We start from the raw sequence: 25,602 nt of genomic DNA on the forward strand, positions 1-25,602 counted from the left end.
ATCTGTCCCTCCACCTGCTTACCAGGTCCCAACCAGTGGGGCCGAAAAGCAGCAGGAAGGTGAACACACCATGTGGTCCACACGGTGTCCCTTTGATCTCTGCAAAGCCCCTATGGTCTTCCACAGGTGCATGGACAGGCCCTCCCACCCTAGCCCTGGGAATCATGCTACACCAGGACAAAGTCTTGAGCTTCCCCATGACCTCTTATAACCAACCCTCCCAGACCCATGACTCCCCAGGTATTGTTGAGTGCCTTCTCTGCCAGTCACCATGCTAGGTGCAAGGGGCCTAAGAATGAGTAAGGTGCTATAACTTATCAGTTAGGAGTATGACACCAACAGATTCAAGACTGCGCTCTGCTCTTACTCAGCAATGAAGGGCAGCTTCAGCCTTTTGTAGACAGGGAGAATCACAGTCCCTAACTCCCAAATCACTGAGAGCTAGTGGTAATCATCTCTGGAACTGGCAGCCAAACCCTGGCAGAACAGAGCTCAGGAGGGGATGCTAGGACCCTTGTTCCACTGTGGGGAAAGGGCAGCAGTCTTGGCATGAACAGCAGGAGGGGGAAGCAGAGCTCCGAGCCTCCAGGACTGAGTTCTGAAATTGGCCACGGAGTCTCCCACAGCCAGCTTCCACCTGGGCTCGCCCCAGGTCCCTAACCCAGGCCTGCGTTTCAAGGATTGCTGTCATCCCTCCAACTGTTCTCCCTAGAGCTGCTGGCTGTGTTCTAGGCCAGCGTCATTTCTCAGCCCCAGAGCAGATAGCCAAAGGACTTACTATTTCTGCAGGAGACGTGGGTCTGGGGACAGGCATTCAGAGGTGGCTGAGCCCCAGGCGTTCCCCTTCTCTGCTCTCCTCTCCTGAAGCTTCAAAACATCAGGGCACATTTGGGAATCTGGGTCCCCTTCCCAGCTGCCTGCCCACCTTTTCGTCAAGAGGTAGTTGCACCCTCCCCTCCCCTCCCAGCCCCGGCCCACAAGAAAGCAACAAAACCATCGTGGTGAACACATCTATTTAATGTGAGGGGTGGGTACTGCTGTCTCTGTCAGTGTGTACGGGCTGGTAGGGAGACAACCAGAGGGACTTCTGCCCTGGAATAAGAGGCTGCTCTGGCCCCAGGCTGGGGGGATGGGGAGCCGACCGAGGGGATGGGGTGATGTGTAAGGAGGGGAGGGGAGGGTGAAGCTCTGCACACATCCTTGGGACCATGGTCCAGGCCCACCCAGTCACCAAAGCAAGAACCGAATAAATAAAGTGCAACCGTGGGGTTGGGAGGGGGGAGAGGGAGGGCACCGGGCGCACCCGCGCCCGCAGCCCACATTCAGTGCTGCCAGGTCTGGCCCACCTCCTGGCCAGACCATCTTGTCCAATCACCCCATGTCCGTCCCTCCAAGAGCCAGGCAGGTCCCGTGCAGCTACTGGAGGTAGCGATAGGCCTTAAAGCAGTGGTTGCCCGCGTCGGCCACCACCACGTGGCCATCCGAGGTCAGTGCCAGGCCCTGCGGGCCATACAGTGGCTCTGCAGATGTGTTGATATAGGACAGGAAGGAGCCAGAGCTGTCGAACACCTGAGGGACGAGCGGAGATTGGAGGGAGCCGTGAGATCGGGCAGATGAGTGGCATTTGAGGAGGGGGTGCCTGGGGCCCAGCGGGAAACCTCACCCTGGTGCCATCCCCGGGCCTTCCTCACCTGGATGCGGCTATTGCCCCAGTCAGCCACGATGATGTTTCCATTGGAGTCCACGGCTACTCCCGTGGGGGCATTGAACTGCCCATTGCCCTCGCCGTGGGAGCCGAACTTGAAGAGGAACTCTCCGTCGGCACTGTACACCTGGCAGGGGAAAGGGCTGGGGACTGGGGACCTGGCCTCAGGCAGAAGGCGGGGCCTTGGAGGAGGATGGGGTGAAGCCCCAGGGCTGAGGACCCCCAGATCTGCAGCTATAAACCAGTTCTTCTTCCCAGGCTTCACGTCCATGCATGCCACTGCCTACTGGACATCTCCAGCCGATGTCCCTTGGGCAGCTTATCTTCCCTGGAAAAGCAGTTCTTCTTTCTCCTTCCCAAGTGACTGGCAACACCCAGGTAGCCCTGAGTCATTCTCAACTCCCCCTTCTCCTCTGTTCCACGGCCAATGAATTACCACAACCCACTGACTGTATCGCAGATCTGTACCCTATGCATATATTGCCACTGCAATGGTCCTCAGCCAGATTATTGCAAAAGACTGATCTTCCTGCCTCTAGTCTCGCCTCAGCCAGAGCAATCTTTCTAAGACACACAGGACTGCATCACCCTCCTGCCTGCAATCATTCAGTGACTGCCCGTAGCTCTTAGGAAGAGAGCAAGCCCCTTGAGGGAATAAGCAGGGCTCATTCTCAGCTGGCACCACTCCCCTCTTCAAACCTCATCTGAACTACTTGTACTTTCTGGACTACACGGTATGAGTTCCCACCTCCTTGGCTTCTCCTGTCCCCGTACCTTCCGGTGAATTCCCACCTGTGCTTAGTTCCACCTGCATCAAATGCTCCTGCTACCCCCTCGCTCAGTTTCCCCGCACTCTCCTGCCACAGAATGCATCACATCACACTGTAATATCCCGGCACTTTCTTCTCTTCCCCACTAGACCAGAACCAGTAAGACAGGGAATGTGTTTGCTTTATTCACCACTGTATTCCCAGCTTCTAGCACAGTGCCTGGGACAACGCGGCCACGCCATAGATGTTAATTGTTCAAATGAATGATCTCAAGGGGGAGAGAAGGGAGGTGAGGGAGAGAGGAGTCTTGTGCAAGAGGAAAGGATGATGGAACTGTGGTCACAGAGGGAGGGAGAACACTGACCTTCACTGAATGGTTATGGAAATCCGTCACTACAATCTCATTCTTGTTGTTCACAGCCACAAAATGGGGCCCTGAAAATACAAAGTGGGCTCTCTGGCAGTAAGCCAGGATACTCAGTGGGATGGGGGAGAACATCTGGGATGACAAAGCTGTGGTGTGAGGAGAGGGGTGGGGTCTCTGGGATGATGGTGCTAGGGTATAGTGAAGGGATGGGGTCCCCTAGGGCCAAAATATAGGAGGAGGGGGTCTGTAGAGCTGGGACATCCAGGGGAGTTCTTTGGGACTGGGGTATCAGAGACTAGGTCTCTAAGTTCTTTCCCAATACCTGCAAAGTGGCGGTCAGTGGCCCCGCGGCCCCCAAAACGGCCAACCAGCTTGCCATTGGGCTGGAAGGTAAAGACGCAGCAGGACTTGTTGTCGACCACAATGATATGCCCATTCCGGTCTACAGCCACTCCCTTGGGGCCCATGAGGCGGCCAGCTCCAAGCTTGGTCTGGAGGAAGGGGATATCCGTTAGGGGCTTTATCCTGCCCCGTGGGGAGAGTAGTCGCAGCCTGGCACCAAAGCAGAACCTTAGGCCGAGGGTGGATCGAGCAGTCCAGGCCCTGACCACCAGGAGGCACTAGAACGGACATCTCAGCTGGCCAAGGGTGCAGAGTAGAGTGACAGCAGGCCTCTCACCTTGAACTTGCCCTCAGGGGAGAAGATGCTGACCCAACGGTTGTCATAGTCTGCCACGATAATGTCTCCATTGGTGTCCACGGCCACACCTGTGGGACGCTGCAGCTGCCCAGGCGAGCGTCCTCGGACCCCAAAGCGGAACTTGAACTGGCCTTCGTTGGAGAAAACCTGGAGCAGAGGAGCAAGGGAGCGAGGGGGCAGGAGGGGAGAGACTGTGGGCACAGAGGGGAGGGAGCAGGACCCTGAGGGAGGAGACCCACCCCCATTCATTCAGCACTCAACAAGCACTTTCTGACACCCTGCTGTGGGGAGAATCTGACGTTGCCAGCGCAGACCTTAGGGGACAGGCAGCAGAGGCGTGAATGGGACTGTGGGAATGTGAAAGGGGTGAGAGGTGGTCCAAGAGCAGGGGCAATCTGAGCTAAAAGCCTAACAGGGACGCCAAGAGCTGAACCAAAGTTGGCGAGTAAAGAAGGAGGAAGAAAGGTGTTTAAGCAGAGTCAGCAGTACGTAGAAGGCACAGAGTCCAATAGGGGCGCTGCTTGAATTCAGTATGGGCACTACTTGCCTAGTGTGGATGGAGGGCAGTGGGCACTCCCGTAAAGAACAGAAGGAGTAAGGTTTTATTCTGGGTATGATGAGAATTCACTGAAAATTTCTGGGCAGGAAAGTGACAAGAGGAGATCTGACTTGGTAATATAATAAGAAATATATTTGAGGGACATCCCTGGTGGCACAGTGGTTGAGAATCTGCCCGCCAACACAGGGGACACGGGTTCGAGCCCTGGTCCGGTGAGATCCTACCTGCCGCGGAGCAACTAGGCCCGTGTGTCACAACTACTGAAGCCCGCGCACCTAGAGCCCCTGCTCCACAAGAGAAGCCACCACAACGAGAAGCCCGTGCACCACAACAAAGAGTAACCCCCGCTGCCGCAACTAGAGAAAGCCCACGCGCAGCAACTAACCCAAGGCAGCCCAAAATAAACAAATAAATAAATTTGGGGGGAAAAAAAAAGAAATATATTAGGCCTTTGTCCCCAGTGCCTGGCACAGAGCTCCTCAAACCCTTAAAATTTCCTGATCAATAAGTGTCTTTTGTCATTCATAAGGAGTCTCTTTTGAGTTTATGCTAATGAGGTGACTTAGGGTGTTGGGGGGGCGCTAGATAGCTTCAGGATGGGGCTGGTCACCAGAAAGACCATCTGATTAAAGGGTCGGAACTTTCAGCTCTACCCACCAACCTCTGGGAAGGAGAAGGGGTGGGGAGCACAGATTAAGCTTTATAAAACTTCTTGAACAAGAAGATATGATGAGCTTCCGGGTTGGTGCCAGGAGGGTGTGTACCCCAGTTCCACAGGAACCAAAGCTCCTTATACTAGGGACTCTTCCAGACCTCACCCTATGTATCTCTTACCTGGCTGCTCATCTGTATCTTTTATAGTATCTGTTATAGTAAACTGATAAACGTAATTAAATGTTTCTCTGAGTTCTGTGAGCTGCTCTAGCTAATTAACTGAACACAGGAGTCGGTTGTGGGAACTTCCACTTTATAGCCGGTTGGTCAGACTACAGGTGACAAACTGAACTTTCAATCAGCATCTGAAGTAGGGGCGGTCCTATGGGACTGAGCCTTCAACCTGTGGGATGTGATGCCATCTCCAGGTAGATCGTGTTGGAACTGAGTTGAATTTAAAGGATCCCTGGTCAGTGTCCACTGAGAACTGGAGAACTGCTTGGTGGTGTTGGAAAAAGCACATGGGAGCTTTTTCAGAAAGAGCACTCTGTCTGCAGGGAGGAGTCGAGACTGGAAGCTGGCCGGCCAGGCAGAGGTGCTGCAGTGGTCCAGGTGAGAACTGATGATGGCTTGGACCAGGGCACTTGCTGGAGGGAAGTAGATGGATCGAGAGACATACAGGAGGAAGACTCCACAGGACTTAGCAGCAGACAAGAAAGGGGTAGGTGAGGGTGGGGGAATGGACATGGATTAGCCCGTCCAGGCTATGAGGCTGATAAGGTAATCTGGACAGAGGAGACCTTTCAACCTCTCACCCTCTTGTACTTCTTCCACCTTAGCAACATGCTCAGGTCTCACCATCCTAAAAGCACCTAGGATTTTAATGCTCCTCTCCTCTATAGCTAAGCCTTCTTGCTTCTCCTTCACAGCCACAACATCACTCACTGCATAAGGCTCACACATTGCTTTGTTAAAACTCTAGGGACACAAGAGAAATCAGAGCCAGGAGCAGCCTTGGAGGACTCAAGTTATGGGCCTTGGCCTTGTTCTTTGATCCAGATGTTCTCCCTCCTGCGTGGACTGAGTCCCCCGCCCCTGCATCATCTCTGTTTCTTAGGCCCGCAGGGCTGTTTGAACTGGTCTCACCAATGGACATCACTTCCTCCTGATGTGGACCTCCCATCATGCCCTTCTCTGGCTGATCAGAAATGCCCCTGGCTTCTGCCCTGGTCCCCTGTGGTTGGACAGCACTTGGAGAAGGTAGGCGCCACGGGCTGAAGAGGTGCTGTGAGAGGGACGAAAAGGTACCACCAGCTGGGCAGTGAGGCAATGTGTCTGCCTCCTCCACTCCAAGCAGCTTAGTTTCTAGCTCAACACTGAGGCTTTAGGGGGTCTTCCTCTTCCCAGCCTATCCTAACCTATCCCACCCATTACACCTGGCCAACTCCTACTCATCCTCCAGTTCTCAGAATTTCCAGGTCGCTTCTTCAGAGAAGGTTTTGTGTGGTTTTTTTTTTTGCGGTGCGCGGGCCTCTCACTGCTGCGGCCTCTCCCGTTGCGGAGCACAGGCTCCGGACGCGCAGGCTCAGCGGCCATGGCTCGCGGGCCTAGCCGTTCCGCGGCACGTGGGATCCTCCCGGACCGGGGCATGAACCCGTGTCCCCTGCATCGGCAGGTGGACCCTCAACCACCGCGCCACCGGGGAAGCCCCAGAGAAGGTTTTAATGATCAACTCCATCTCCTATGTCAATATACACACATAAAGTTAAGTCTCCGTGATATATGCTTTTTAGCTCTTTTCACAACAACTGTCACTCCTGTCACTAAATAACTGCTAAGTACCCTTGTCCCCCATCTAAGGATGTAAGCCCCAGGTGGGGCAGGGACTGTGTCTGTTTTGTTCGCTTCTGCATTTGCAGCACTGGAATGGCAACGGGCACCCAGCAGACATTCAACAGATGAATAAATCCGTCAGCTCACTCCCAGACCAGAATCGCACGCCTCCCCTGGGATACCGCACAGCTATCTCAAACTCACCGCAGGCAAAAGTGAATTCATCAACCTATTCCCAGGCCCGCTCCCAAATGGCAACACCGCCTACTCAGGTCACCAAGCCCGGCAATTCTTGATCCCTCCCTCTCCCTGGATATCTGATGGCTCGTCAAAACCTGCCATATTTGCTGCCTTATCTCTAGAATCTGCCAGTGCCCTAATTTGATCCTTAACATCTCTCTCTTTTGCCACGGTAGCAGTAAGCAACTTCAGGATCTGAGTCTACTTGGGGGAGAGGCCAAAACAAAATCAAACGAACAAACCAGTGACTCTGGCAGAGAATGAAAAGTGCTGTACGGCTCAAGGCTGAGGGAGCTTGGAGGAGAGTGCGATTAGCATTCTGCCTGCAGGAAATGAGGACGCTTTCACAGAAGAGCTGATAACATTTCTGGACTCAGACCGTTACCCAAGGATGTAATGTATCCAAATCAAATGCCTCACTCAGAATCACAAAATGCTTCTTCTTTTCTGTCAGCTGATGCTGATCCAGCACAAGGAGAGGATTTGCCTCAGCTGCCGCCACAGCCGAGTCCAAAGGAGAAGTTCACGAGAGCCCCAACCCTCATGAACTGAGGGGGAGTCCCAGTGCATCTGGCAGCCTGGCCCACAGCAGACCTGAGGACCCCAGAGTGAGAGAACCTCAGCTGTGGAATCGAGAGCCAGGCTCCTAGCAGCTATGAGGTTGCTGCATGGGTGGCAGCAGGGGCAAGGAGGATTGCTGTAGCAGAAGGAAGTGTTTGGGGGGGGGAGGGGCTGCACTAGGCCCTCCCTCTTAAGTCCCCACCCTGAAACAACAGACAGACACAGGCCCTCGTCAGGGAGACAAAGTGGCACATCTTTCCGGGGATATGAGTACCCGTGTGTGTGCACCCCAGGGGAAGTTTCCCAAACCTCAACTTTTGTGCCAAAAAGCATCCTTGGCGTAAGAAGGCGGAACGGAGCTGGAGGGTGGAGGCTGTGATGGAGCAGGGCCTCAGCGCCACCCCTACCCATCCAAACCCCTCCACTTCTCACCATCCAGCCTGGACCCAAATGCCTCCCTGCGTGGACCTGAGCTTCTCCTTTCCTCTGCTCTTAGGAACAAGGTGGGAATAAAGGCGGGCTAGACAGGCTTGGGAATAGAGTCATGGAAGAGTTCCTGGCTCTTTCAGCCGGCTAGGTGGAAAGCAACGGCCAGGAGGAGCTGACACCGAGGTGACAGGCCTTTGGCAGAGCTGCGTCTGTGACGGGGGTACTCAGGCAGAGGGTCGGGAAGAAGTTTAAATGTACAGATGGGAAGTAAGGATCTTCGGGGAAAAGTTTTACTACCTGACAAAACGTTTCCAAGAACTGAAAGCCTACAGTAGTTAGAAACAATCCTGTACAGAATAAAATCAAAATTCCACAGCTTCCTCTCCAAAGCCATTTACAGCGTGACCTCAGCTACTCCACTTCTAATAGCAATCTCCCTCCAGCCACTCTGGGACCCTTCCAGTTCCCTGAACAACGCCCTATAGCACCTTCCCACCTCCTGGCTTTTGTCCCCACCTGGACAATGGTATTTTCAACAATAGCTAAGAGTCAGAAGGTTCGCTTGGTGCCAGGCTCAGTACATGATGTCATTCAGTGCTCCCAGCAACCCTCTGAAGTGTTCTTTTCCTAATTTTGCACATGAGTTAACCTAAGCTCAGGGAGGTCACATGACTTGTCAGTAAGTGGCAGCGCTAGGATTCAAGCCCAGGTGTCTGGTTTCAGAGCCTGAGCTGTGAAGTGCTCTGCTGCGCCTACCATACTGGTGCCCGTCACTGGCTCTGCCTGTTCGTAGGCTCACTACAAGGAAAAGAGAAAACCGCCTTTTCTGGCTTTATGGAGCTCAGAGTGCAGCAGAGGCTACGTCCATCCAAGTGGCAGATGCTTTACTCGGGTGTGTGAGGCGCTGGGAGGGCCAGAGGCAGGACCACCTGTGAGGATGCGCTATAGTCTAGCCACTGGAAGGCACCCCTTTTCACAGGTTCTCCCCGTTTGACTGTCTAGTCAACTGGACGTTTGCAGAGACGGGCACAGACGACACGCATTCTGGATCCACGCAGGCATGCTGGGAGATAGTGGGGAGCTGCAGAGGCTGTATCCTGACCACTGTGGTGGGCAGAAAGTGAGCCAGCCAGGGACTCAGGTGGAGGCAGCGAGGAGGGAACAATGAGCCGGATCTTTGGGGTCCAGGAGCTGGTCTGGCCTGAGCCACAGCCTGGGAGGTAGAGGCTGCCGGCACAGTAAACCCCAGTGCCTAACTGTGAAGGTGCTGGTTCCTGCTGTGGCCCTTGTGGAACGGATGGCGAGCGAGTGGGGGAGGGGTGGTGCTGTGATTCATTGCTCTTTAAGTAAAGGTACTATCTGTAGGGTTTCACCCTTCAGGAGGCGACCTGTATACTTTGTTGGGTTTTTGTTTCTTTGTTTTATTTTCGTTTTGTTGTTGTTTTACTAGGCTGTAGCTTGATAATTTCTATTTTGGTGTTCGGGGAGAGCTTACCTGGATACATTGGTTGTTGCTGTCTGCTACCACTATGCGGCCGCTGCTGGCTGCGGACACACCCTGTAAATTGGTGAATTCACCCTTCTCCCTTCCACGACTGCCTGTGGGGAAGAAACGGGATGGAAGCAAAAAATGCACACTGAGGTCATTTTGAGTCTCTGGCCCCGCCTCATCCGCCCTCTGCCTCCGCCCAAGGCTCTCTGTACCAACGCGGAAGACGAGCTCGTCCTCAATGGGGTTGTCCTTCCGTTTGCCGCCGGTGCTGTACATGGAGCTGGGCCTACGCACCGCCTTCTGGCGCACGTGGCTGCCCGGGCCGCCAGGGGACTTGACGCGGCGCTTGACGTCGTCCGGGGAAGGTGGCAGGTCCCCAGGACGCAGGGCCCGCACGCGGAAGGGGCTGCCGCGCACCGGCTGTCCATAGAGCAGCACCGAGAGGAGCAGCTCGCCTTCGGAGCGCGCCGTGTACACCAGCTCGTACGTGCCGTTCTTGTGGTCCACCACGGGCACCGGCAGGCGTGTGCCGTCGGGGCCCGTGATCTCCGCGCGCAGCTCGGCGCTGCCCGTACGCACCAGCCGCCCATCCTTGTCTTTGGTAGTGACAGTGAGAGAGGCGGGCTGGCCCACCAGCGCCTGGCGCAGGCCCTCGCCAGTGGCCACCGTCTCGTGTGCAGTGGCGCTCGTAGTGAGCAGCGCGCCCAGATTGAGCACCGATCGCCGCAGCCCATCGACCTCGAGGACCAGTTCCAGCTGCGCGTTCTCGTGGGGCCGCTCCGGGAAGGCCTGCGCTGCCAACGCCGCCAGCCGCTCTCGCATGTGCTTGCGCACCAGCAAGACCTCCGGGGCCGAGCCCAGGCGCAGAGCCTGCTCAGCAAAGCTGCAGCTACTGCCGATGTGCTCCTGGCCCTGGCGCAGCGTGTCTAACTGGGTCTGCAACACCTGAGGAGGCGTTAGGGGAGGGTTGGGTAAGCAGGCTCGTGGAGGGCAAGGTGAGGGGGGTCTCTGCGATCCCTGATGAACTTGTACTATGGCACGAAGGGAATACAAGAGGGTGAGTGTGGACGAGGGACACAGATGCCCGCGGTACCTACTGGCCACGCCAGAAGGGGGCAAGTATAGACTAGGGGAAGGGGTGCGCGCGTGTGGGGAGCAGGGGACGCATGGAGGCGACAGGCCATCTCACGCTGGACGGTGGTGGGAAAGGGTGAGCGGACACACCTTCTGCTTGGCTCCACAAATGGCCTCCAGGTCGCTGACCAGGGCCTGCTTGCGCTGCTGCAGCGCTTGCTCCAGGTCCTCGAAGGCTGCGCTGATCTGGGCCAGGGCCTCTGCCTTGCGCTCCTGCAGCTGCTGGTTGATGCCCCCCACTAAGGCGATGGCAGCGGACAGCTGTGGTAGTCTGGGGAGGGGAAACAGCTCATACCAGGGCTGCCTGAGGATGCCCTCACGAAGCTGTCCCTTCTCCCCGGAGACCCTACTGCCGCCCTCCAGGATTTCCGCTCCCTGAGACACCCCCCTGCCCTCCCTAAGAATTTTATCTCCACCCTCCCGAAGGTCCCTCCTCTGCCCCCGCCGAGACGCCATCCCAGACGGCCCCACCGGCGCGGGCTCCCGCCGGGCGCCTACCGGCCGCGCACCGCCTCGAGCTGGCGCTGCAGGGCCGCCTTGTGTTGCTCCACCACGTCGCGCAGCAGCACGGTGCCGTGCTCCCGGTGCTCGCCGGCGCGACACTCGCCGCACATGGCCGTCTCACAGGCCTCACAGTAGAACTCCATCGTCTGGCGGCGCAAGGACTCCCGTCAGGCAACGACTAGACACCACGCTTCTCTGTCCCCGGCCCTCCCCCACCCCACCTGCCTTCCTTGCCTCTCACCTTCCAGGTGCACCCCCGCTACCCGGACCACTTAGAATCCCCTCTCACCCGCAGCCACTCGGCCCCTCCCCCGACCTCTCCTCCCCCTCCACCCCAAGTCCTGGCCTCACTGGGCCTGCTTGGGCCCACCTTGCCTTCATGGTTGGGGCAGGAGAGGGGGCGGCCAGCCACTGCGCTGAGGGGGTGGGGGTCCTCGGGGTCGTGGGCCCCATCAGGTGCCTGCTGCATGGCCTCCATGAGGCTGCTGATGAAGAAGTTGTTCTGCAGCGCAGAGACGCCCTGCTCAGGGAGGATGGACGTCTGCCGACACACTGGACAGGACAGCGTCAGGCTCTGGGCAGGGATGTAGTTCTGGAGGCATCTGGCCGGGGAGGAGGGCGAGTCAAAGGGATGAAGCGGCAGGGCGGCGTCAGTGCACCCCTCCTGTCACCTGCCATGGGCGCCAGTCCTTGTGCTCACAGCTGTGCTGCCACATTCATTGAGAAACCTCTCTGGCCGGCACACGCCTCTTGTCGTAACAGCGGGGGTCAAAGGCCTCACCTCTCACAACTGAGCGGCAACGCATCCCTGACGTCTCTCAGAGGATCAGACATACACGCATTCCTCACAGGGTGCGCAGACACAAGTTCACCTTTCACAGGTGTTTACAAACCCTTCTCACAGAAAATGTGTGACTGCCTACCCCCGCACCATTAACTCATTAAACATTTACTGACCACCTGCTCTTGCCAAATTTGTGCCAAGCTCTGGGGATACAAAGATAAAGCACAGTGCCTACCTCTAAAATACTCCCCGTTTGTAGAGAAAAAAAGTAACAAAATTAGAGTTTGTAGAAGTAAACAGTGTGATGATTAAAGGTATGGGTCCTGGAGCTAGGCTGCCTGGGTTCAGTTCCCAGGTCAGTCAACTCTCATACTGTATGACCCCTGACAAGTTACTTAACTTTTATGAGCCAAGGATCTCTCCTCTGCAAGATGGAGACAGTACAGGCTTCACAAGGTGTGGAGAATTAAATGTAAAGCGCTGACACGCCTGACTCCCAGAAGGTACGATATATTGTAGTATTACAATACTATTATAACACTAATTACAGCTATTAGGATTACCTGTCATTAATGTAAGGAACACAGAAGATGCAGTGATAAGGAAATGCACAGAAGGGGCCTCTGGTAGTAGAGAGGGTAGCCAGAAAAGGCTGAAGAGGAGGTGACGTAAGCAAAATCTTCCTGGACAAATAATTGTTCTTTTTGTTTTGTTTTTTTTTTTGCGGTACCACTGCTGTGGCCTCTCCCATTGCGGAGCACAGGTTCCGGACGCGCAGGCTCAGCAGCCATGACTCACGGGCCCAGCCGCTCCACGGCATGTGGGATCCTCCCGGACCGGGGCACGAACCCGTGTCCCCTGCATCGGCAGGCGGACTCTCAACCACTGCGCCACCAGGGAAGCCCAATAAATAATTGTTAGTCTGACCAAGAAAGGTGCAGGGAGAGGAGGAAGGGTGTTCCAGATACACAAGGTGGCCAGAAACAGCACAGTATGAGTAGGGAATTATAAGCAGTTCAAAGGATGCCCAAGGCAAGGAATGGTAAGGGAAGTGTGGAGAGAGAGGCGTGGGCCAGTTCATGGAGGGCTCCTGGGTCACGTCAAGGAGCTTAGAAGCTATCTCAACAGCACGAGCGAGCTGCAGGAGCATGGTACAGCCAGCTTTCCATTTTATCTGCCTCTGTGTGGAGGGTGAATGTGAACATGATGAGACAGCAGACAAGGGGTAGGAGCACCGTCCTCCTCAGCATCCAGCTACCATTTATTAAGCACAATGTGGCAGGCTGTGCTTTGCACTTGGTGTTTGTTAATGGACTCAGAAAGGGTAAGTGGCCCAAAGTAACAAAGCTAGTAAGCACGAGAGCCAGATCCGAGGCGAAGCATGTGCTTAACCAAGGTGCTCTTGTAATAGTCCAGGCAAGAGGTGAGAAAGCCCTGCATTTAGGCAACAGAAATGCAGACTGAGGTGGAGCAAATCTGAGAAGTATTTGAGAAGTGCAGCCGGTGGGTAGTGTTGTCTGATTAGACATGGGGAGTGAGAGATGAGTCTCAGTTGACTCCCAGATTCCTAGCTTAGATGACTGAGTGACATTCACCACGATGAGAAACACAGAAAGAGGACTGGTTTACAGGGAAGTTCAGCCTTGCCCTGGTTGAGTTTACTGTAACGGTGGGACATCCAGGCAGAGGGGATCGGTAGACAGCTGGGGAGAAGGCAGGTTAGAGATAAAGACAGGGAGGCCATCAACATTTAGATGGCTTCTGTAGCCACGGGAGACGATATGATCACCAAGAAGGGGATTACAGCGCCAAGAGCAGGACAGAGCACCCAGCAAATACTGAAAGAGGAGAGCAAAGAGGAACGGGCAGAGAGGTAGGAGAGAGAGTGTCAGGGCAGCAAAGTGAGTAGTGCAATTTCAGAAGCAGGGAATGAGTGGTCATCAGTGTCAAAAGCAGCTGAGGAGTCAGGGAAGCTAAGGACTGGAAAATGCCCACGGAAACTGGCAACTGTAAGAGTACTTTTGTCTGTAAGGAAAACAGTGAGTGGAGGGAGGGGTAGAGGAAGGCAGGCTTGACTCTTGCCAGTTGAAGAGTGAATGGGAGGTTGGAAGTTTGAGTAAAAAGTAGGTTGATGGGTTAGATGGCAGCTGGGAGGGACAGAGGGACAAAGGAGTGTTCTTATCTGTTTGTAACGGGAGGCTTGAGCACGTTTCTAAGTTGAGGAGCCAGTAGAGAAGGAGGGAGGGAAGACACTAGAAGACATGGGACGAGGTCTGGGGATGGGAGAGTGGCTCAGGCTGGCTTGAAGAGAAGGAGTGGACCCCATCCTCTGGATGGAGGGAGGGGAAAATGAAGTGGATGCACTTGAGCACAGGGGGCAAAATTAGAGAGAGGATGCCCAACTTGCCTCCGGCAAGGTCAGCTGCTGAAAGCGAAGGAGTGGGGTGGTGGTGGGAATCCAGGGGGACAGGGAGGCTGGGATCAGTCACTGAACGGAGCGGGAGAGGAATCTTACTAGAAACAGACTGACGGCGGCTGTGTTTGGAGACCACAAATCTGTGGAGGGAAGATTTACCTGTTGCAAAGTTTCCCATATCCTCAATCTCTTCTCTTAACGTTCTCTACACTTCTTGATCTGAATTAATTAATTTTTCTTTATTTAACAAACACTATGCGCCAGGCACAATGCTAAGTGCTTCACAAATATTAACTTGTTTGTGACCTAGTTTCCCCTTCAGTCTTCTCGAGTTGAGAGTGGTTTTTGTCTCATACTCCACATTCCTCAGGACCAGAAGGTGGGGTTGAGTCCTCCCCGCCCCCAACTGGAACATTTCTAAATTCTTCTCCTCCAGCTCCTTGGAAGCTCAGGCCTGTCTACAACACCCCTCCCTGATGTTGTCTCCACTGACTCAATGGTTGCTTCCCCATTGGCCGAAGTCTTTCTTCTGGCTCACTCTCTTCTGTTACCCTCCCTCCCACCCCAACACACACACACTCCTGCCATCATTCTCGGTGGCTCTGACATCCACAGGGTGACCCACCCCCCATCGAGATTTCTTAGTTCCTAAGCTTCCTCTCAGCCCCTCCCCCCGTGATCTTTTCCTCCAGTTCACCTCAGCTATCCACTCCCATGCTCCCAGCACTACCTATGTCTCATCACCCATCACGGCATCAACTATGAAATCTGCATTTCAACCATTCTACTCAGTTCCCCTGTAATTCTCTCCCCAGCTTTGCTGAATCTGGAGTTTATCCTGAATACCTTTGAACTCATCAAGATCTCCGTCCTACGTGTCGCACATACCTGGCTTACGACTGCTTCCTAACTGGCTTCCTGTTTCCACTCTTGCTTCTCTAGAGTCCACTCTCCAAACGACAACCAGAATGAGCTTTAAAAAAAAATCTAATTTATGGAATTCCCTGGCAGTCCAGTTGTTAGGACTCCGTGCTCTCACTGCCGAGGGCTCGGGTTCGATCCCTGGATGGGGAGCTAAAATCCCATAAGCCATGCGGCGCGGCCAAGAAACAAAAGTCTAATTTATGTCACATTACTTCTCTGCTAAAAAAAAAAAATCCTCCGGTGGTTTCCCACTGCATACAGAACAAAATCCAAAACTTTCCTAAAACTGCCAAGCTCCTCCGTGAACTGTTCTGACTCTTTCGGACCTCACTTCATCCCACTTTCCTCCTCACTCAGTCACGCTGGCTTCTCCCCTGGTCTCTGAACGTGCCCCACTCACTCCTTTCTTAAGGCCTTTGCATGGAACAGCGCGAAGATAATCCTGTTGCCTGGAACCATCTGTACATGTCTGTTTCCTTCTCATCCTCAGGTCTCAGGTCAAATGTCACCTCCTCGGGGAAGCCTTCCCTGATGACTCTACGTAGACCAGCCCCTGGCCCAGCCGCCCGCACTTACTCCCTGTTTATTTCCTGGAAAACACTTAGCCCAAGCTGTGACTCTCCTGTTTGATTATTTGCTTGCCTACTGTCTGTCACCTCCCACTAGAGCATAAGTCTTTGAGAGCAGGGACCAAGGGATAAATGAATGAGTAGTATTAAGAGAGAAGGCTCTCTGCAGTTAAACCTGGATTCAGACCTCGACTATTTACTTGCTGCGGAGCCTCGGAAATATCTCTTCATTACTTAATGACTCTGAACCCTAGTTTCCTCCTCTCTAAAATGGGGATAATAAAGTATCTGTTGTGAGGATCAAGTAAATCAATACGTGTAAATCATTAGCCAGTCCCTGGCAAATAGTAAGCAATCGATACACGGTAGCTATTGTTATAATTTCTCAGGCACTGATTTTCTCAAGAATGCTCAGTGATCTGGATATAGGAGAAGGTATGGAGCTTTCCAATTACAGCTCAGATCCAGGATTGGGCTTCTGCCACGTGGGTTTAGAAAAGGACAAAGGTGTGTGGGAATTGTAGAGGCCTATGGTCCACCATGGGATTCAGGATGGGTAGGAAAGGAAGGGAGACCGGGAAGGAGCTGGGAGAAGACGGAGCAGTCAAGGGCATTGGACATCTACATCCAGTCAAAGCTGGTGTAGTGAGAGTGGGGTAATGGAAGCCAAGAGTGGGATACTGGAGTCTGTAACCACAGAAGAAGTGGTATTATTCTGGGTGATGGCAAGATGCAGGGCGTCGCTGGGAGGGTGTCTGACTGAGGTGGCACGGACTACATTTATCTGTAGTCTGACTGTCAGATGATTTGATCACTATCTTTCTCCTTCACTATACTGTAAGCTCCTTAAGAGCAAGGATCATAACTGCTTTTGCTTATCACTGCTTGCCCAGTGCCTGGGACAGGTCTGGCACATAGTAGTTGCTCGATAAATAAACATTTGTTAAGTGAATGAATAATAGATAGAAGCCCAGAGGCTGGGAGCGGTCGCCTCTCATTCAGTGCCTCAGGACAACAGTGAGGACAGGCAGGGAGGACAGACCTAGTTTTGAACATCCTCCACTGGTCAGAAAGTTCTGGTGCCAGAACTGGTTGAGAGTCTCAGCTCTGCCTGATTTCTCTGGGAAGGCTGCCTTGGGGTTTGGGCAGGGGCAGAGGAGGCCCTGTTCTGGGCAGGGGCCACAGACCAGTGTTAGGAACCTCCGGTCCTCTCACAGGTTCTTGCACCGAACCCTTACCTCCTGTAGGCTGGGGTTCATCTCCTCCCCTCCATGTGTGCACACACCTCCCTCACCTCTTACAGGTTTACACATGCCACTCCCTTCTCCGGGGGCCCTGCAAGGTCCTCATCCCTCCCCGGTACACACACCCTCACCTCTCACAGAAGGTGTGCAGGCAGGGCAGAACCTTGGGGCACCGGTACCGATCCAGGCAGATGCTGCACACCAGGAACTGCTTGTCCATTGGCTGGACCTCTGGGCCAGGGCTGTCCTCCCTCTTCGCCATGGTGCCCACGGATGGCACCTACCACTCACACCAGCCTGTGTACGGAAAGACGGTCAGTACCAGGGAAGCCAGCAAACCCTCTCCCCACCTGATCCCCTGCAGAGCACTAGCCCCATCTCTTCTCTGCCAGGGACCGAGCAGGGTGAAGAACATGGACTGAGTACCCTCCGGGCCTGCTGCTCTGGTTAAAAGCACAGGCGTCAGGTTAGATTGATTTAAACCCAGCTCAGCCTCTTACCAGCTATGTGACCTTGCACAATTCATATACCCTCTCTGAGCCTCAGTTTCCTAATTTGCAGTTATGGAAATAATAATCCCTACCTCAAATGGTTGTTTTGAGAATTTGCGATAGTGTATGTCAAGTGTGTGGTACGGGGATGCCCTTCACTGACACACCCACCCTTCATCTCCTCTGCCTCCCCCAAACCCTCCCCCGGGAGACTTTCCTGATGGAGTGTCTCTCCTCTGACCACCTGCAGCCCTTCTATCTATGTTCTGACCCACCTCCCAGCACAACTGCCCGGGATCACATTCTTTTCCACATCCAATCAGTATCCAGGTCTCGTGGATTCTGCCTCCCAAATACCTTATCCCCTTTTCTCCAACTGCACAGATACCACCCCAATTCAGGTGCCACCAATTCTCTCCAGCGATACAGCAACAGCCTCCTAACTGGTGTCCTTCTCCTCGCCTATGCCTTCTCATCCCTCTCCCTCACAGCCAGAAGGAGGCTTCTAAACACACATTCCATCTTATCACTAACTCCCTGTTTAAATTCTTTCAATGGTTCTCCATTGTCCAGAGGACAAAGTCCAAACTCCTTAAATTGGCCAACAAAACTTAGCTTTGGCCCATACCTCCCTCTACCACCTCACGTCTCATGATTCTATGAGTAGTCACACTGGTTTCTTTCTTTTCAGTTCCTGGAAAACTCCTTGTTCTCTTTTGCTTCTGGGCAGTCACACATTCTGTTCCCTCTGCCTGAGATCCTCTGCTCACCCCCACTTCGTCTGGCTAACTCTTGCTTATCTTTCAGGTCTGCACGTAAATGTCACCTCCTCCAGAAGGCCTTCCCTGATTTCCTGAAGTCTGGTGAGGTGCTCCACCTTTATGTCACTCTGCACCTTGTCTTTCCTCCATCCTGGCCCTTATACACTATACTGTAATTTTCTTGTTATTTCTCTGCTTTGTCCAGAGTTCTTGAGGAGAGGCATTATATTTTATTTCTTTTTTATTCCTAGCACTTAGCACAGAGCCTGACATAAGGATTGGTCTATATTTATTGAATTAATTCAGTAATTCAACAAATATTTATTAAGTGCCTACTTTGTACAGGCGCTGGGGATAGAGTGATAAACAGAACAGATATGGTCACTGTCCTCGTGGTGCGGAGGTAGTGAAAAGTAAATAAATGAATAAATATATAATTACAGATTGGGAGAGGGGAGTGCTATACAGAAGAAAAGGATGCTATGAGAAAGAATGCTTTTTTGATTGGGTGATTGGGGAAGGCCTTTCCAAGCAGGTAACTTTTAAGTAGAGCTTTGAGGGCTAGAAGGAAAATAGTAGGGATGAGGGTGTGGGCATCAGAAAGTGAGGGAGGGAAATCATTCCAGGCTGAAGCAACAGCGTTGAAGGAAAGTCCTTAGGCAGAAACTCACTGAGAACCCGAAAGGGTTCATGTGGTCAGAGCAAAGGGAATAAAAGGCCACAGGGGAGTTTGGGAAGGTAGGCTGGAATGAGATCACAAAGGACCTTGATGTTAAGAATCTGGGTTCTATCCCAAATTGGGAAAGAAATGATGCAATTTACAAAAAATAAAAATAAATTAAAAAGCTACATACACTGGCAGCTATGAGGATTGAAGAGGAGCCAGGGTGGAAGCTTGGGAGGCTACCCCAGTTCTTCAGGTAGGCTGATGTTGGGTATTAGCAGAGCTATAGGCAAAAAAGTGGACTGATTTGAGAAATAACCATGAGGTTGAGTCAAAAGGACACCACGATGGACTGGATGTGGGAGGGGAAAGGAATGACAGTAAGGCCTCCCAGGTTTCTCCCCTGAGGGTGATGGGCTATGCCTAGAGACAGTGAAAGCTAAGGAGCTGATTTGGGCCATTCCATTTTAACCATGAGACGTCTGAGAGGTGCCTGTGTGATACCCAGGTAGAGATGTCAAGTAAGAAATAGAATATAGGAGCTCCAGGGAGAGGTCTGGGCTGGTTTTTGACTTGGAAGCATTGGCATATTAATGACACAAGGCAATGATAATGGATGGGACCATCTAGGGATAGAGAGTGAAGAGTGAAGGAGAACTCAGAGAGATGGGAGGAAGACCAAGAATGTGTGGGGTCAAGGAAGTCAGGGGAGGAGGGGCATTCAAGAAAGAAGGAGCGGTGAAGTAAGATGAAGACTGGAGAGCGTCCACCAGATTTGGCTGTGGTGGAATGGGAGGGGCAGAAGTCAGGTCAGAGTGATGGAAAGATGAATGGAAATGAAGAAATTAACACAGCAGTTGTAGACAATTCAGGAGAGAAATCTGGCCATGAAGGGAAGCAGAAAGAGAGCCAGACTACTTCAAAACAGGCAGTGACTGGGAGCAGGTCACCACTATCTGTGCCCAACTCCATGCACCATGGCCCTCTCTAAAAACAATGCGTGAATGAAGAATGAATGAATGAATGCCGTGGGGCCAGTCCAGAGTCCGCAGCTCTCTCCAGGTTTGCGGAGGGGCAGGAGAGGAGCTCAGCTGCATGTGCCTTATGTTTACGTGAGGGTGGGCATGGATAGGGTAGGAAGGGCATCCCTGAATGTGGACAACGGGATTCTGAGGTTCTTTCTCCAGATGTGCAGGGTTCTGAATCTGGAGACTTAATACAAAGACAACAACATAGCAGGAGGAGGACAGACCGAGGGTTGGCAGAGGGAACAGGAGGCCGGAGCCAAGCTGAAGCTTCTGTTTGGCGAAGGGGAGGGCTGAGAGGAAGAGTAGGAGTGGTCTACTGGGCCCTTCTGGGGCAGCTGGAAGTCAGGCTCCGCCTCTCTCCAAGCCCAAAGGGCTCTCCCAGCCTGTCACACAGGGGCGGTGATTGGGCAACATCCAAGCACGGACAGCTCCTCCCTCCCTTCCCCTTCCTGCTTCAGTTCCCCACCCAGACGTGCTGGGCATGCAGCCGCTGAGGTCACACCCCTGCCTAAATCACCAAGATTCCCTTCCTCTCCTGGGCTTTTACTCCCACCTCTCCCATCTCGCTGCTCCTTAGAGATCTGCCCCCCAAGGTCCTATAGGCCATGGTTTAAATAGACTGTTTATCACAGCAGGTACTTGGAAGATCTTGAACTCAGAGCTGAGATTTCACCCTCCTTCCTCGGGCTGCCTACTGCCATCTCTGCATCCCTTATCCTTCCCATCTTTTAACTGAGGCTCTAAAGGCACTTCATTTCCTTTTTCAGCATTCATTCAACACCTCTGCTAGGCCTGGGGATACAAAGATAAATACTCACAGCTCAGCCTTCATGGATTCCACAATCTAATAAATCAATTAATGTAGTGCAATATGGTGAGGGCTATGACAGGGAAGCACTGATTGCTGAGAGTCACCTAACCTAGATCTGGGGCGAGGGAAGGATGTGCAGGAGGCTGGAGGTCCAGAGAGTCCTCCTGAAGAAAGGGCCATTCAAGAGCTCCAGGATGGGGAAGAGTTAAAGAGAGAATGGTGCCTTCTGCATCAGGAGACTGAATCAAACACTGTGACAGGGGAGGACTAAGAAATGAGATGCAGTGGTAGGCAGGAGCTAGATCATACAAATCTTTGTTGGCCTTATTGAGGAGTTGAGACTTTACCCTTCCCTGCTAGGGGATTAAGGCTTTATCCAAAGAGCAAAGGAGCAGGGTGGGGAGGTGAAGAGGGTTTAAGTATAGAGTGAGAGAGCAAAAAGAGTAAATTTTTTTTTTTTTTTTTGCGGTACGCAGGCCTCTCACTGTTGTGGCCTCTCCCGTTGCGGAGCACAGGCTCTGGACGCGCAGGCTCAGCGGCCACGGCTCACGGGCCCAGCCGCTCCACGGCATGTGGGATCCTCCCGGACTGGGGCACGAACCCGTGTCCCCTGCATCGGCAGGCGGACTCTCAACCACTGCGCCACCAGGGAAGCCCAAAGAGTAAATTTTTGACTGCACTGTGGGAAACAGTTGAGGGGTGTCATGAGCAGAAAGTTAAGAGACTGCCATGACATCGTAGAGGAGAGATGATGGTGGCCTTGATTAGGGGAGTGGCTAAGGGGAGGTTGACAGAAGTGAATTTTATAGGGAGGAATCAATAGAACTTGGTGACCAGTTGGTTAGATATGAAGAGTAGAGGGAGAAGAAAGAATTAGAGATGATTCCCAGTTTTCTGGCTTGAAAACTCTGAAAGACAAGCAGTTTGGATGGGAGGGTGACAGGCTCAGTGTTTAGTAAGAGGAATCTGAGGTGCCTATGGGACATTTGAGAGGTCCAGCTGGCAGGTGGAAAGACAAGCTGGAGCCTAGGAAAGAGGTCTGTCCTGGAGATATGGATTTGGGAGTTGGTGTAGAGATGGTACCTGAAGGCACGGAAGTGGATGACATCACCCAGAGAGGGCATAAGGTGAGAAAGAAGAGCCTGTGACTGCGCCCCAACAAACCTCAACATTTAAGGGACAGGCCCAGAAAGCAAAGCCTGAGAAGAGGGCTTCCCTGGTGGCGCAGTGGTTGAGAATCTGCCTGCTAATGCAGGGGACGCGGGTTCGAGCCCTGGTCTGGGAAGAGCCCACATGCCGCGGAGCAACTAGGCCCGTGAGCCACAACTACTGAGCCTGCGCGTCTGGAGCCTGTGCTCCGCAACAAGAGAGGCCGCGATAGTGAGAGGCCCGCGCACTGCAATGAAGAGTGGCCCCTGCTCGCCGCAACTAGAGAAAGCCCTCGCACAGAAACGAAGACCCAACACAGCCAAAAATAAAAATAAATAAATTAAAAGAAGGCCCAACATTTAAAAAAAAAAAAAAAAAGCCTGAAAAGAATTGAAAAGGTGTGGCCAGAGAGGCAGGAGAATCAGGAAAGAGATATGAAAGCCAAGGGAGAAGAGAGCTTCACGAGTAAGAGAACAATCTTCATTGTGAAATGCTGCAAACAGTTCCCATGACCTAAAGCCCAAAAGAAGCTGGTATTAACCTCAGGGAGTGTGGTTTCTAAGGGCTGGAGGAAAGGAAGGCAGATACAGGGGGCTGAAGAGGAAGTTGATTGTGAGCAAATGAGGACAGCCAGTGCCGATTCCACCTGATCTTTGACATCTGCAAAGGATGTGTTCCAAGGCTTTTCAGTTTCTCCAAATTCTCAAACAGCATCTAACTTCCTCCATGACTTCCTCGTACAACCTCATGAGAGTCCCAGTATAGATGACTGACACAGCTGTGAGTGAAGGTAGGTGACCGAGGCATTGTTAAAAAGTGGATGCAAGAGGCCAGTTAGGCTCACTTGCTTCTGAAAATGACTCACTCCTGGTCACTAGCCTCCAAGTGTATTTGATCATTTGAGGCTTCAGCAAAATGACAAATGACTGCAGGCTACAGTCTTTGGGTTTTCTTTGAAACAGATGAAGCCTTGGAGGAGGTGAAGTCCTCAAAGCCAAGGAATCCTTGCAATAAGATTGGCAGGGAAGGAAAATGATGAAATCTGCAGTACCAACTCTCCCACCCACTACTGCCAGACTGAGTAAGTAGATGAATGAACCATTCAATGAGCTGATCAACCTATCAAACAATCAAACTTCCCTGGGCCCTCTGGCAAGGCCCTTAAAGTGGTTACTGGAGACACAATGCTGAAACAGACACACTCCCTGTCCTTCACAAGTTCTCAGACTAGTGTGGGAAACAGACATGGAAATATACAACTACCATGTGATAAGTGTCATGATATTGACATATTCAAACTGCTACGGCAGCAAAGAGGAGGAAGTACCCAACTCTGAAGGTGGTGGAGAATAAAGAAGACTTGCAGAGGAAGGGATATATGAGCCGGCTCTTAGGGGACAAATAGGAGTTTGATAGGTACACTGGGAAAACAGTGAGTAATGGAAGAGAAGCATCAAAAATTAAGAAACACAGACCAGTTGGGCAAGAGAGCAAGACTCAAAAGGGCAGAGGCTGTACTTGATGCTATCACAACCCACTCGATGCCAGTTCTCCACTTGCCTCTCTGGCTGCTCCTTCACTGTCCATTCCTTATATGTCTAGCTCCTCAGGGCTTTGTTCTAGGGCCTCTTCTCCCCTCACTTCCATACTCTGTCTGGAAAATCTCACCATCTCCCATGGTTTCGGTTACCGTCCACTTGCTAATGACTCCCAAAGCCTTATCTCCTGTGCAGAAAACTTCTTGAACCCACACCTGTATATCCAGCTGTTCCTTGGACATCTGTACAGGGATGATGCTAGACACTAGTCTAAAACTGAATTCACTTTCCCCTAACCTACTCATCTTGCTGCGTCTCTCATCTCAGTAAAAGCCACCACCATCCACCTAGCCACATCAGCCAGAATCCTGGGAGTCTTTTCAATTCCTCCTCTTCTTTCAACTTTCAGATATTAGGTATGACTGTTATCCTTGCTTCTGCTCCTATAATGTGTCTAGGTTAAAAGTCAGGAGATCCAGGAGTTAGTCCTGACTCTCACTAATTTCGCCAATGCAAGGTAAGACTCTGGACTACTCCATCCCCTTACTTGCAAATTGGGGGAGGGTATATTTTTCTTCCCCAAATCTGAGATTCCCAAGGTTTTCTGTCCAGCCAAAGGTCCCTACAGACTGTAATATGTGCCCATGATTAAATCCAATCTTGTACTACCTTGAGTATGATTGCTGGTTTCCACAGGAAGGCTAGGTGTGTTAGAGAGTGGCTGTAGTTGTCCCCACCTCCCTTCCAAAATTAATGTTTGCTGAGTTTAGGACACCCATGACACTCCCTCTGGGCACCCCCTACCCTGGCCTAGCAAAATGGTTTTGCTCCATTTTTCTGAACACAGGCTGTACTATATCAACTATGGGCCTTTGCTCAAGCTCTTCTCTTAGCAAGAATGCCATTGTCCCCTACGTGGCTGAGGCAGCACCTGGCACACAGAGGGTGCTCAGTATATGTTGGTGATAAGAGAGCCATCCATGCTTTAAATCACTGCAGTATCCTCTCACCAGACAGAGAGGCAAAATCAAAGGCAGTAACAAGACAAGTGAACGAAGTTCCAAGGAAAACGACCTCCACTTAACATAAAGAAGCGTTCCCATAACAGAAGTAGTAAGTGCTCTGTCACTGGAGGCATGCAAGCCAAGAGAAGCAGGGCACCTGTCAGGCCTGCAGCTCTGATTCCAATTCTGCAGCAAATCAGAACCCTGCTTAGGGGATGAATGGGCACTGATGAGCTGGACAGACAGGCAGGGAGAGACCTGTGAAAAAGACCTCTGCACCTGCTCCAACCTACCAGATCTCATCTTCCTACAGGGGCCAGTCCTGGGTTTCTGCTTTCCACATCGGAGACCCCCACACCAGGAACAAGCCCAGGGCTGGCCTTTAGTGGACTGACCTCCCTGGGGTGCAGCCTGCCCCTCCAACCTGCAACCATCTGTCCCTGCAGGTTTGCAGCCCATGATCTGAAGCCAAGTCCAGAAGGGAGGAGGCCAGAACCAGGGAGGAGCCTGGGGTCCTCCAGGCGGGGCCCAGGCTGCAGGGGAAACAGAAGGGTCCTTTCCTACAAGAAACAGCCTCCGGATGCGGCTTCCTGTCCAGAGGCCAGTGCTAGAGGAGGAAAGGGTGTCCTCTATACCCGCTGGTGGGCCTCTAGGTGCCTGAGGAGGGAGCGGGTAGCAAAGGGTGGAAGTGTCTGCACCAGGGAGAAAGGAACCCTCGGACAAGCTGGGCCACAAGATTCCAGAGTCCCACTCAGCAGCCCCACCCGCTCCCCCACCCCCCACCATCCTCGGCCGCAGCGTTCGACACCCTCCGCCAACATACACAAGCTCCCAAACCCCGCGCTCCTCCAAGGAAGCATCACCCATCCACCCGCGCCTCCCCCCTCAAACATGGACCTCACGTGAGCAGCCACAGCCCGAAGAATCCCCCCACTGCTCTCACGGACAGGGACACGCCTCACGTGGACAGAGACAGGCACAGCTTTTGAAAAGCATCTATGCCCTCACCCACAGACACTCGGACAGACACACCGCCGCTCGCACCCGGACCGGGACCTGGGCAGACAGGGATACAAACGCACCCCTGGGGGCCGCCCGTCGCACTCACCGCGGCGAGGCAGGATGGGAGGGCCAAGACCCGGACTGCGGCCACTCCGAAGGGCCCGCGGCGCTGCTGCTGCCAGCGCCCGTCCGCCCGGCTCTGCCCGCGGCGCCGCCCCACGTCCCGCGCCTCCGCCTGTCCCCGCGCCGGCGCCGCCGCCGGACCCGCC

At 53.0% G+C, this 25,602-nt stretch overlaps 1 protein-coding gene across 2 annotated transcripts; it reads right to left on the reverse strand.

The window, feature by feature from the left end:
- Window positions 1-996: 996 nt before the first annotated feature.
- TRIM3 (tripartite motif containing 3) lies at window positions 997-25,602 on the reverse strand. Of its 2 annotated transcripts, XM_032640664.1 has the most exons (12): window positions 25,440-25,602; window positions 17,017-17,182; window positions 11,319-11,550; window positions 10,943-11,094; window positions 10,535-10,715; window positions 9,523-10,255; window positions 9,314-9,417; window positions 3,522-3,689; window positions 3,165-3,333; window positions 2,840-2,910; window positions 1,692-1,832; window positions 997-1,569 (listed from the first exon to the last, which is right to left on the reverse strand). In XM_032640664.1, exons 2-12 carry the CDS (start codon window positions 17,145-17,147, stop codon window positions 1,417-1,419), a joined length of 2,235 nt encoding a protein of 744 aa, XP_032496555.1. In that variant the 5' UTR covers window positions 17,148-17,182; window positions 25,440-25,602; the 3' UTR covers window positions 997-1,416. The 2 variants fall into 2 exon arrangements, with proteins under 2 accessions (XP_032496555.1, XP_032496556.1); XM_032640665.1 differs by lacking the exons at window positions 17,017-17,182; window positions 25,440-25,602 and having other exon boundaries at window positions 11,324-11,550.

The sequence above is a fragment of the Phocoena sinus genome, chromosome 8 (genome assembly GCF_008692025.1).
Source record: "Phocoena sinus isolate mPhoSin1 chromosome 8, mPhoSin1.pri, whole genome shotgun sequence".
NCBI lineage: Eukaryota > Metazoa > Chordata > Mammalia > Artiodactyla > Phocoenidae > Phocoena > Phocoena sinus.